At 47.6% G+C, this 12,595-nt stretch overlaps 4 protein-coding genes across 4 annotated transcripts; 2 read left to right on the top strand and 2 right to left on the bottom strand.

Moving 5' to 3' along the window:
• Nucleotides 1-184: 184 nt before the first annotated feature.
• Nucleotides 185-1,916, top strand: BGZ61DRAFT_488046 (general substrate transporter; the record flags this gene model as incomplete). Its single annotated transcript, XM_046250062.1, has 5 exons — nt 185-211; nt 263-306; nt 358-438; nt 488-798; nt 856-1,916. The coding sequence occupies 5 exons, from the start codon at nt 185-187 to the stop codon at nt 1,914-1,916; spliced, it is 1,524 nt and encodes a 507-aa protein (XP_046093141.1).
• A 1,075-nt stretch (nt 1,917-2,991) lies between these two features.
• On the bottom strand, nt 2,992-4,074 carry BGZ61DRAFT_542390 (3-isopropylmalate dehydrogenase; the record flags this gene model as incomplete). Its single annotated transcript, XM_046255183.1, has 1 exon — nt 2,992-4,074. The coding sequence occupies one exon, from the start codon at nt 4,072-4,074 to the stop codon at nt 2,992-2,994; it is 1,083 nt and encodes a 360-aa protein (XP_046093140.1).
• A 1,183-nt stretch (nt 4,075-5,257) lies between these two features.
• Nucleotides 5,258-6,968, bottom strand: BGZ61DRAFT_376343 (major facilitator superfamily domain-containing protein; the record flags this gene model as incomplete). The annotated part of the gene is made up of 6 exons (XM_046242493.1): nt 5,258-5,453; nt 5,528-5,761; nt 5,822-6,170; nt 6,226-6,494; nt 6,553-6,785; nt 6,849-6,968. 6 exons carry the CDS (start codon nt 6,966-6,968, stop codon nt 5,258-5,260), a joined length of 1,401 nt encoding a protein of 466 aa, XP_046093139.1.
• A 3,518-nt stretch (nt 6,969-10,486) lies between these two features.
• On the top strand, nt 10,487-11,506 carry BGZ61DRAFT_542388 (uncharacterized protein; the record flags this gene model as incomplete). Its single annotated transcript, XM_046255182.1, has 3 exons — nt 10,487-11,064; nt 11,143-11,288; nt 11,340-11,506. The coding sequence occupies 3 exons, from the start codon at nt 10,487-10,489 to the stop codon at nt 11,504-11,506; spliced, it is 891 nt and encodes a 296-aa protein (XP_046093138.1).
• Between the last annotated feature and the right edge of the window lie 1,089 nt (nt 11,507-12,595).

Raw genomic sequence — 12,595 nt, 5'->3', positions numbered from 1 at the left:
TTGTGAGGACTTGGGACTGGGAACCCCGCTCAATGCCGTACGGGCGGATTCTTTACCGGAAAGTCATATAACTCGCGACATCCTCTCGCCGTCAGTGATTTCTCTACTCAATTTCCTCAACACTTGAGTAGACAACTCTTCCTATCCCCCAGTTTGTTTATAAGTCACCCATTTGTCTCCCAACATGGCGATCAATCCTAGGACCTACCAAGTAAGCTGTCCTGTGTAACTTACTCTTGCATCTGTTAACGCCACTAAACAGTTCCTGATTGGGGTTTTTGCTTCATTGGGCTCCTTTCTTTTTGGGTACGCATCTTGGTACAAATTTCGAAAGCCCGACCACTAACACGCTTGCAGATACGATCTCGGCGTCATTGGTGGCGTCGTCGCATCCAAATCCTTTGAGTCTACTTTTAAAGATCCAGACGCAAATGAGGTGTACGTCCATATCGTATCCAATTTGTGATGAGAGCTAATTTTTGTCCAGCGGCGCTGTGGTCTCCGTTTTTACCGGCGGCGCCTTCTTTGGTGCTGCCGTTGCCGGACCTGTTGGTGATTGGTTTGGGCGCAGACTCACCATTATGATGGGTGCCATCGTCTTTTGCTTAGGTGGCAGCCTCCAGACAGCTGCTCAGAATCTCGGGTTTTTGTACTCTGGAAGACTTATTGCGGGATTGGGGGTTGGGATCATGGTTATGATCATTCCACTATACCAAGCCGAGATTGCTCATCCTTCTATTCGTGGACGGATCACAGGTCTCCAACAATTCATGTTAGCCATTGGAGCCACTGTCGCTGGTAAGTGCCTTCCTTCGTTCCCGCAATATTATCTCAACGGCGCTGAACTTTTCATAGCTTGGACTACCTATGGCACCAATCTCCACCTTGGTCCTACAAACAACAACCAATGGCGCATTCCCCTTGGAATCCAGATTGTTCCTGCTGGAATATTAGCCATTCTTATTCTTCTCTTCCCAGAATCTCCAAGATGGCTCATCGATCACGGAAAGTCGGAACAAGGCTTGGAAACACTAGCTCGACTACACGCCAGCGGTAACGACCAGGACGTCTGGGTGCGATCTGAATACCAGCAGATCGAAGCCGCCATCGCGCACGAGCATGAAAACTCTGCTAAAGGGTATCATGATTTGTTTACGAACAGATCGAGTTTCCGACGTCTCGTTCTCGTAACGGCACTCCAAGCATCTGTACAGATGACTGGTGTTTCAGCAATTCAGTACTTCTCTCCGCAAATTTACGCCACCTTGAAAATCCCTACGCAAGATGCGTTGAAGTACCAAGCTGTCAGCAACATTCTATCTACTCTGGCGATTCTTTGCACTATTCTCTTCATCGACCGACTTGGCCGCCGCTGGCCCTTGATTATTGGCAATCTGATTAATTGTCTCTGTTTCATCATCGTCACAGCCTCAATTGCCTCTTTTCCAGACTCGTCGCCCTCAAGTCAACATTCTTTAGGCTGGGCTTTTATCGCGACGAATTGGGTGTACCAGATATCATTCTCGTTCACGTGCGGCTCTCTATCATGGATCATTCCTGCAGAGATCTTCGACACCAAGACCAGATCTAAAGGTGTTTCGCTGGGCGCGATGGTGTCATTTGCCTTCAACACAATGATTGGACAAGTTACTAGCCCAGCTATCAACAGCATCAACTGGCGCTACTTTCTGCTGTTTGTTGTATGCAACTTTACGAATGCTGTCTTCTTCTGGGCCTTTATGCCTGAGACTGCGAAGCGCCCACTCGAGGAGATGAATGTCCTGTTTAGTGGCTCGTCATGGTTTGTTCCGACAATGAGGAGGGAGGACTTTGAGACCCATGATCTAGAACACAGGCTAGCAGAAAACGAACAGAAGGAGATGGCAATGGCTGTTGAGCATTCAGCGGATCACTAAGGCTTTTCGTATGGATCTAGAATAGGGTGAAGCGATGGTATACGCCCTTCTATGTATCGTCGCAAGTACCACAAGCCTAAAGTCCTCCTCAATCCTACGTTCAATCTGACATTTGTCCTTGATAAGAATGTTCTAGATTATACTTGTTGATAGTCCCTCGACGAGGAGACTTAATATGTCCATCGTTGGGGAAGGATTGCTGTGTTTTACTAGTTATATTATATCATGCATTGACGTTAAGTTATAGCTTTTTATGATATAAATAGAGTAAGCCACAGCTTTTAAATCTGCTATTGCTATATTTAGCTATATAGATACATATGTCTATATATAACATATTAATGTCTAGCGGCTTAAACTATAAGGGCACTGATTACTAATATATATATATATATATATATATATGTTAGTGGGACTAGGGTGTCCCGTGCATGTTGAAGAAGCGTCTCATGTTAGATTGGATCATGTACAAAGCATCCGATCGGGTGGTCACGTAGTGACCTCCAGGGTCGAGACCGCCTATTGGTGCAGATACCTCAGGCCCCCACTTTTAGTCGACAGACACTCAAGCGATCACAATAGGGGCAAATGGGGAGAACATAGACAATACACACACATCAAGTCATCTGAGTGCCACGCTAGCTTTCCGACATCTCAATTCACGCCTAAAATTGTAACGGCTGTGCTAGACCGCTATACCATAGGGCAAAACACTGGTCAATAATCGCTATTGCAGCAACTATTGGGCACACTAGCTGACCTTTGAAGCCTATCGCTGTTCCGGAGGACCAGGCCGTAACAAAAATGTAAAGCAACTAAGGACGCAGCTGATCTCTCCCGAGACAGCCCAATCGCTGCTTTAGCTAGCAACAACACAATACATCAGATTCTCATGCAATCCAAAAGGGGCATAGCTTTCAACAGTTACAGTGGGTAGTCCTTGTAACCCCGAGAAGTGTTTGATTGGTTAAACGAAATAGTTTTATTTTCCTATTGCATAGATTGAATGGATAATGAAATGCTGTCTCATTTCTGTCTCTATACTTGAGTAGTTACGGGGTCTACATTCGGCATCTCACAGCCAAGAAAGTAGACATTGCGTTACTTCAGTTGTAGTTGCGTTTCCGCCAATGTCCCGAGTCTTTGGACCATCTGCCAGCTGCTTCTCGATGACTTGTTGTAGATGCTTCGAGGCCTCCAAACATTTGTCATCGCCGCGTGTCTCCCCGAGCCAGTCAAGCATCATCACAGCCGATAGCCACATGGCCACCGGGTTAGCGACGTTCTTACCAGCAATATCGGGAGCACTTCCGTGTGAAGGCTGAAAAATGCCGTGGCGCTCGCTGATATCGCCTGATGGCGCAACCCCGAGTCCCCCGACAAGGCCGGCAGCCACCTCCGAGACGATATCGCCGAAGATATTCTCGGTGACGACGACATCATACCGCTCTGGGTCCGTGACAAAGTACATTGCGCCCGCGTCGATATAGTACTCGGACCACTCGATGTCGGGGAACTCGGTGGCAATCTCCTTGAACACCTTCACCAGCAAGGTGTTGCTGCGCAGGGCGTTTGACTTGTGCAGCAGGGTGACCCTTCCCGGGGTGCCGAGCTGCTGACGCCGGTGCCGGGCCTGATTGAATGCTGTTCTGAAGAGCTTCAGGCACGTCTTGCGCGTGACGGTCATGCGGTCGGTCAGCTCGGAGTCATTCGGGGAAAACGAATCGTTCAGACCGGCAAACATGCCCTCTGTCGTCTCGCGGATGACCAAAATGTCGAGTTTCTGATCCCTGCCGAACTGCATGCGCGTCGGTATGCCGCGGTACAGCCTCGCTGGCCGGAGGCTGGCAAACAGGCCGAGGTAGCCGCGTAGGTCGACCTGCGGCCCGCACTCGGTGCCGTCGGGCATGCGCACGTCGGGCAAGCCCATGGCGCCGAGGAGCACGGCGTCCAGCTCGCCGATCTCGTCCATCTCCTGCGACATAATCCGGTGGCCTGTCCGTCTGTAGACCTCGGCGCCTAATTCGTAGACGACATAGTCTAGTGTGATGCCGTGACTGGGACAGAGCGCATCTAGCAGGGCGAGGGTGGATTTGATGACTTCGGGGCCGATGCCGTCCCCTGGTATGATACCGATTTTATATGCTTTCTGCGTCATGGCGGTAGATCTAATGAATCGTCTGACTTTTTTGCTTTAAGAAATCGCGATGTAAGGACGAGAATAAACGGGCAAAAGGGCCTCTTATTACATACTCTGGAGATGTTAACACACACCTATTTCAGAAAGCTTGCTGTCTTGTTGAATGCTGCTTAGACACTGCACCGGATATTGGCGGCAAGATACGGAAACCCGATACCGCACCGGTTGGAGAAGATATTATTAACTACCACGGGACGAGGTTGGTAGGCGTAGTTTGAGCGAAGCCGAGTGACGGGACTCCGTTAGTATCCGAACATGGAGCTACAGACTAAGACTACTAGGGAGCGGAGCGACCGCGGAGGGCCGGATTAGAGGCGCCCAACAGTAGTATTCACGGCATCCGAGCAAGCCGGGCGGGTAGCCGGTGCCTCTTCACCAAATCTTCTTGGCTACCCATTCCCGAAAGCCACATTTTCCTCTCCAGCATCATCTCCTCTGCTGCGAATCCAACCCCGGCCCGGAAATTGCTATTAGCTACCACGCCCTGTTGGTAGTACGGAGTAGACTTGTCAGCACTCGCAAGGAGGGGTGACTTCTCAACCTCGCCCGGCGTCCAAAGACATCTTCTCGGCCCTAACCTGGAACGCATTAGCCGTCATATGAGAAACCTCAACCCGAATCGGAGTGGGGTAACTTATATTCGTCTACAGCGAGAATTTCCGAGGGCAACCTTTTCCCCTGGGGCAGCCAGTCATACATCCCCGGCTACGTTTGGATGCATGACTGAAGCGCAAGAGACTTGCAAGCGTGGGAATGCATTCCTCGCGGCAATAAGAACAACCCCAACATCCTGGGCATCGAGCTCGAGGGTGAGGTAAGTGGATATTTGTCAGATAACTGCAAGGGACGTGAAGCATCAATGAGCAGTCGCTCACCACGCTGTCAGCCGCCGCAACCCCGGGGGAACCGGCGGAAGACAAACACCCGGGGACAAAGATTGGTAGGAAAGAGTCAAATTTAATGAAAGTAATACTAATGTTAGACGGTGTTAGAAACCTATGGAAATCACGGCGGAATCTCTGACCGCAACATAGTAACGCTCCCATTGCGCGTCCTCCGCATTTTGAAATAGGGCCGCATGCCCCGCGCAGCGCCGGAGTCTCACCACCCGATGATTGTCTGTCGATGGCTGAGTGTGCCCTTAGGTCAGATACCGGAAATGCCTGTGCTTATCACCCATTTCGGTGACATCCAGCGTCTCATTGAAATCTGCCGGTCCGAGCTCCCTGTCCCTCCACTTGTTCTCCCTCTCCAGGGCGAAGTGAAGGCTCATTGCCAGAATAACAATCATCCCAGTAAATGCACAGCCGATGGCGCATCCTTTGGTGTAGAACGGACTGTATGAGTAATTTCTTCGTTAGCGTACAGTTATCTGTTAATAAAGCAGGTAACTGGTTTGCTTTCGACTTACGCATCGCGGTCTGGAAACACGGTGCTGCTCACAAAAGACGAGCACTGGCCCAAGGTGGCCAGCATGGCTAGCCCGGCCCCCTTTTTCGAGTCACCTCCTTGGTTGTTGAGAAGCCAGGTGATGTTGAGAGCTAGCGACGGGAAGATGCCGCACGCGGCAAACCAGATTCCAGCGTACCGAACCCCTGTTTGAGACCCGTCGCGGACCAGGGTGAGAAGCAGATACCCGACAACACTCATTGCGGAGAAGGCACTAATAATGTACCCCCGTTTGCCGTACCTATCAGATACGTACGCGCTCGCGATACAACACAAGAAGGCAACAAAGTAGACGGGAGCGGTGAGCCCTTGTGCGTTAACCGAAGAGTAGCCCATCTCTCGAAGGATGGTAGGTAAAAAATTAGATAGGGCTGCGTACGAAAAGTTGCAGCAGAAGTGGATGGCGGTGTGGACATAGTTCTGGTAGTCTGATAAGCCGTCAAATACCTGCGACCATTTGATGCCGCTCTTCTTGGTCCGGTCTCGCATATGTAGCCTCTCAATAGCATGTGTCCGTTCGGCCTCAGTTAGATACTTGGCCGTATCGGGCGAGTCGGGCAAGAAGTGATAAGCGATAACTGAATATGCCACAGTTGGAGCGCCCTCTGTTTTGTCAACCTGTCAAAATAGTCCTGGAAATAAGGGATACGCGTGCCTCACCGATGATAAACAGATATCGCCATGGCTCCATCGATCCACGGATATGCTTGATGCCATAGGCTAGGGCGGAAGCAAAGCAGTTAGCAAGGGGAGACATGCCCAGTAGCAGGGAAACGCGAAACCCCAGCTCTCGTCGGCGGTAGAACATAGACAGAAAGTATGGGGCGCCCGCTCCAAATGCTGCTTCAAAGACGCCTAAGAACGCGCGGCAGACAACAAGCCCGGCCATATTCTGTGCGGCACCAGAGCACATTGCAGCAGCTCCCCAACTGGTACATGGTCAGCAACCGGAACAACGCAGGGAGATGTAGTAAAGGATAACCCTACAGAACACATAAGACGCTAACATATATGTGAGCAGGAAGGATCTTCCACATGATGGTCGTCCATTCAAAGCAGACATAGCAGATGTAAAACGCGTTCAGAACCCAGGACCATTGCGAATCGGTCAAGCCTAGGTCCTTTTGAGTCCCCGCTGCTTTCGCATTGCCGATATTGCCACGGTCGAGGAAGGACAGAATGTAGAGACCGCACATGACTGGCATCAGACGTCGGTCAAACTAAGTAGGCAGTCAAAATTAGCCGGGAGTGCTTCTTCCGCCACATTTGAAAAGAGGGCTCACAGTGGTCCGAATATGATCGCTCAGTGCTTCTTGTGGTTCAATTGTATGGGCATCCCCGAGCGAAATTGAGTGTTCAACATCTCCTGACTTGGAGCTTATCGTGTGTTCAAGGACTGACATGTCTGTCTTTAGCAAGTGATGGTATAAGATACGACAAATTGTATGTAGAGTTGAGTCAAAAAGACGGCCACAAGTATCAAATGCTTAGGTCCGAGTTGTGGGAATTCCAGCCAGCTTTTATAACATGAGTCCTATAACCTTCTCCGCAATCCGAATCTCTGCGGCAGTATCCACGACTGCGGGCCAAATGATTGGGAAGTACTCCGCAGTCTCGGAGCAGAAGCTGGGGGAACTAAGCTGAGATCGCAACGTTGGAAGTAGACCACTACGCTGGCAAAAGTGTAAGACACCTTACAGCAGGTAACAGTGACAACTAAGCCTATACCACTTCTGACACGCAGACCCCATGGGGAAACAAGTCCCGGCAATATGCAACCTCCGCATGTATCCTGGGATATCCGACACCACGTATCCCGGCCTGTATGATCCCGGGGTAGACTTGCACGGTTTCGATAAGCGTGATGTAGCTTGACTGTGCAGGGTTCCATCGGCAGTACTTCTTTTGTCAGCTTGGACTCTGGCTAAGTAGAAGTACATTTGATCCGTTGCAATCTGATTGCTGTAATTCGTTCTCCACACGCCTTACGGCTGCCCAAGGCATAGTTGCGAATCGGAAGTGATTCCGCTCTTTTTAATGAACAATCTCTTCGGGCGCTTGTTGTAGATCCACAATCGAATCAAGCCGAGGGCCATTTTAAAGGAAATGAAATGTTCGTTCGTTCCCGCGTGCAACATGTCTTAAGATAGCTGTCACCCGTCTCCCAATGATATCCCTACAGCACAACCCCGCGCTCTCGGGAGTAGCGCAGTTCATGCGAAGTCTGGTAAGCCTCTGTACGAGGTGTTTCTGGAGCGGTTGGTCTATCTTGAGAGTTCGGTCTCAAGCGCAGCAACAACTTTAGCACCAAAGTCCCTGAGACCAGATGTTTCGTCGGTTGCCAACCGACGAACTTAAATTGTCACATTTCTGGGTCATATCCTAGACAACGTGACTTTCCTTTCTTTCTTCTCTTTCTCAGACCACATCGCCGGCCCTGTGACCACGATCCCGGCCCCTGTGCGGCGGCGACGGACTGCCGCCTCCGGCAGCAGCCGTCTTCATCATGTATAAAAGACGGGCTCTAGGCCCGTCCCTTAGCTAGAAATCAAGAGCTTTCATTATCATCATTGTGATCCTATCCACTCAGTGTGATATAAATGGATAGGAAATGAAAGGGCGCGACTATGACATTAGGCAGCGGACAAACCTAAATTGTAGTAGTTAAACGGTCAGTTATATAAATTTTACTCAAGTATAACTATATATAACAAATACCTAAGCCTTAATAATGCTCGAAGTGTTAGTAATTTGCAATACTGCCTTCTTAGCAGAAAGCTTGCCATCTTGCAATAAGTCTATAGGCTTGTGCAACCTATTAAGCCCTTCTTCCATCACCTTATACGGATGGCTATTAAACTAACCCTCTATGAGACCTAGGCTAAGAAATGAATAAAAGACAGCCCCAAACTTGCGGTTGCTGAGCTTTATGCCTGAGGGGGCATCTGTATATACTGTACTTACTATGGTAAATAGTATCTTAGCTTTTCTAGTATTTTCTTTTATAATATTAGCTATTTTAGTAGTTAGTATTAATATAATCTGGCTTTTTTTAGCTAGAATATTATTAAGGTTTTTAATACTGTTTTTTTTAGATATAGTATTAAAGATATAAATAATATTAATATTAGTAATTTTATATAATTTCTTAATAATATAATTACTATTTTTTTTAATAATTAATAATAATAATTTTTTAATTTATTAAATAATAATTTAATATTACAAATACTATTATTAATAATATTAATAATAAAATAGATATTTAAAAGTATAATAAGCTTAATAATATAAGCTTCTATTATATTTATATTACTATAAATAATTAATAGTAATAAAATTATAATAGGCTTTTAAAAAAGAAAAAAATTAAGCTTTTAAAAGAAATTTATAATAAAAGTTATTATAATAAGAAAAATAATAACAGCTTTTATATATAATTAATAAGCTATTAAAATAATATAAGTTTCTATTTAAAAAAAAAAAAAAATCTTTAAAAAAAGTTCTTTTTAATAGTAAAAAAATTAACTTTACTTAAATAATAAAATATTTAATAAAATTTCTATTAAAAATACTAATTTTATAAAAAATAGCAACTCAATCGCCAGAATAAAACCCCAGCATACCTTTACCAATACCTTCTATATAGCCCGCAATATTATTACTATAGTTAGTAGCTAGGGTATCAGATACTACCCAATATTTAGAATACTTCTAGTCCTTAGGGTTCATTCCCGATACTACAGTTCAGACGAGGACCTGGCCAGGTCCAGGACTTAGCCTGGGAATATTGCGAATCTCAACCTGGAGATCTTTATCATAAACAGCTTCTCTCATTTTGATAGAGGTGATTGACGACGAAATGACAGTGATAGGGAAACAACGAGGATGAGTGATGAGGATAAGAACTGGAATGTGCTATGAAGGTGGAAAACTTGAGACTCAGAGCCAGCAGAGACCATGGCATAATAGGGCACTCTGGAAGCTCTGGTGTCTCGGAAAGCAGCCGCTAGTTGGGGGAGTTATTAAATCTTGGAGAAAAAACATTCGCCCCTAAGCTGACTTGTTACCCCAATTATTGTTGGGCCGAGAGGCGGGGGCTAGCAGGCAGTTTCCTTATTTAGACTTTCTGGTATAATTCACGGATGTTAGTACCAAAACCGAGACCGAAACCGAGTTCTTATATACTCTGTTGCCGATAGCGAGAGCGAGCTTCAGTAGGCTGAACGGTCGGATATAGCTAGCCCTCTTTCCGGATGCTTACTAGTGACGGGTGACGGCAGTGACGGCAGTGACGAAATGAGGAAATGAGGATCCTCGAAAACAGCGACCACAGACTGACGTAAGGCAGAACCGCCAGATGCGGGCATATTTCAACAGTTCTTGCTTACCTAGAGGGACCTTTAATCCGCCATTCCTTGGTGTTCCTGTCCTGAGGCCTCCGCCATTATACTTTACGCCATGACTTCCGTCTTTGTGGGATGAACTGAAAACTGAGATCTCGAACCTTTAATTGTGTTCGTCCGAGCGAGGTGAGAGGCATCCACGACTAGTCCTGAGTGCTTCTAGTTGCTTGAGGGTCTTCGAGTGGGGTCGAATAACGGTGTACTGCACACACCGAAGGTTTATCCAATCCGGTCTGCATTCTAGCGAGTTTCCGTGCTCTTTGGTGGGGGGTTGCCAAGACTATACATGTCCCCGCTACGCCGGTAGACGGTACCAATAGTCTGTGAAGAATTCATCCAAGAGACATGCTTAGTGTCGGTACGGAGTGTCCCTCGGGTGCCTGCCTACAGTCCGAGGTCAAGAGGAGTTTGCTCGGAATGGGTAGTATAAGAAGAGGCCATCAGGATATCCGCTTGCCTGTTAGACCGCTTTAATGTAAGAAGCCACCCCTGTGTTCTAGCTACACCTCATTACAATGACACCCAATCCTGAGCCGTTTACTGTCCCTGACCTTGTGTCCTTCACCAAACTCTATCACCACCGCCCATTGCCCTACATCTCCCCTACGCGTCCCTCAAACGCTGCAAGGTCCAAGAATGTCCTCGTCACCGGCGGCGGCACAGGCATCGGCAAAGCCACTGCCATTGCCTTCCTTCAAGCCGGAGCAGCCTCCGTCTCTATCCTTGGCCGGCGTGAAGCTCCCCTTTCATCTACCGCCGACCAACTCCTTGCCCTTGTCGGTCCAGGAGGGAAGACGCAGGTTCACTTTGAGGTTGCAGACTTCCTCGACAAGCAGGCGGTCGACGCCGCCTTTGCCCGCATTACCGCAAAATTTGGCCCCATCGACGTCCTTGTGAGTAATGTTGGCGCTGCCGCAGGCCCTTCTCCTCTTGCAACCGGCGACGCGGAGCAATTTACGCGCTACTGGGGCCTCAACGTCATAACGGCGCTTCATGCCCTACAGGCATTTGTACCACGCACTTCGAAGCACCCAGTGGTGATCAATGTGACCAGCGCGATGGCGCACGCGTCCCCCGCAGTCGGTGTGAGCTCGTAAGTTGCTTATCCTAACGCCCGGCTTAATCACAACTTGTGAACGAGAGATGGACGCTGACGCAACTGGTTGGGTAGCTACGCCGTTAGCAAGGCCGCGAACTTGAAGTTGATGAACTACTTCGCTGCTGAGAACCCTAGGATCCGTGTTGTGAACCTCCATCCGGGAATCATTGACACGGACATTGGGGGAGGTATCAATAAAAGCATTGCACAAGACGTGGGTGAGTGGATCCCATTTTTATGATACGGGATGCTAGCTTACATGTGAACAGTTGACCTCCCCGGGCATTTCTGTGTCTGGCTGGCCTCGGATGAAGCTAAGTTTCTTAGCGGGCGTCTTGTATGGGCGAACTGGGATGCAGAAGAGCTGGTGGCGCGAAAAGAGGAGATTGAGGGTTCGAGACTCCTGACTTGGTGTCTAGACGGAGTGCCTATGTAGCTGATTTTATAGCGACAATAGCTCCTGGATTCTTAGAGAGCTTTAAGTGAGTTATTATTGGTGACGATAGGGGCGGTGGATTCCGCCCTTCTTAAGAATAGCCTTTAGAAGGTGTTTCAGGGCGGGAGCCGGAGAGAGGTGGACTTCGCGGATCAGGTCGGAGGGAAAGAGGCGTTTTTAGCAGAAGGTCAAGGAAAAGGGTCATTGGCAAATAACTGTAATTAAAAGAGTGATAATACAGCCAAGAAAATGAAGTCTCGCAGTCACCAGCTAAGAGGGAGGTCTCGTTCCATCCAACTGTTGAAGATGATGATGATGCTTGATGACTTTCCCTAGGAAATCCGCGAAAAATCCTCCCCTAAAAACCCTCCCCTGCAGCCGGCTACTCAGGACGTTGAGATCCTAGTCCCCTCCTGTGATCCCAATCCAGCCCAGCCCGCATCAGTCCACCATGTTGTTTCCACTATGGACTAATATCACTTCAGCAAGGCTAGATTACATTTCGCTACTGAAATACTAGGTCAGCAGCAGGATTATTTGGAGTCACTGTCCGCATTTTAAATTGAATGAAACTGAGGTGCTGCTGTTAGTAATGACAATACTCAGTTTCATTCTACATAATGCTAAGAGTACTAAAACAATAAGTAATTCTAGACCTGGTTATCACAGGCCCGTAGCGGGAATAATTAACAGTTTAGAGGCTGATACATATACTTGAAATAAAATTGAAGCCCTCTTCTGTATCCCATCAGAGAAATTTTAATTCTATCAACATTAATGAGTGAGGGCGGGAACCGGAAATCCCCGACTCATTAATATAGCCAGACACTATCTTAAACAAGCACGGAATACTAAAGAGTTCAGACCCAGGGTTTGAAGTGCTCTTATAGTTGAAGTAAGCTTGAGCAGCCAGTTGCCTTTACATGTAGTTTTAGACTTTCTGACTCAGTTCAATATCCTCTCAAAAAGCCCATTTATCTTGAATGGTGATAGCCCAACTTCAGTCTTTCATATATCCTTAAATTGAGCCATTCTCCACTATCCCCATCGGCCACTTCATTTTCTTATGCCAACCAGGTTCTATGTTCA

The sequence above is a fragment of the Ilyonectria robusta genome, assembly GCF_021365365.1.
Source record: "Ilyonectria robusta strain PMI_751 chromosome Unknown BGZ61scaffold_122, whole genome shotgun sequence".
In the NCBI taxonomy this organism is placed as follows: Eukaryota; Fungi; Ascomycota; class Sordariomycetes; order Hypocreales; family Nectriaceae; genus Ilyonectria; species Ilyonectria robusta.
Note: the sequence above shows the minus strand (reverse complement) of the source record. Positions and strands in the feature narration are given on the sequence as shown.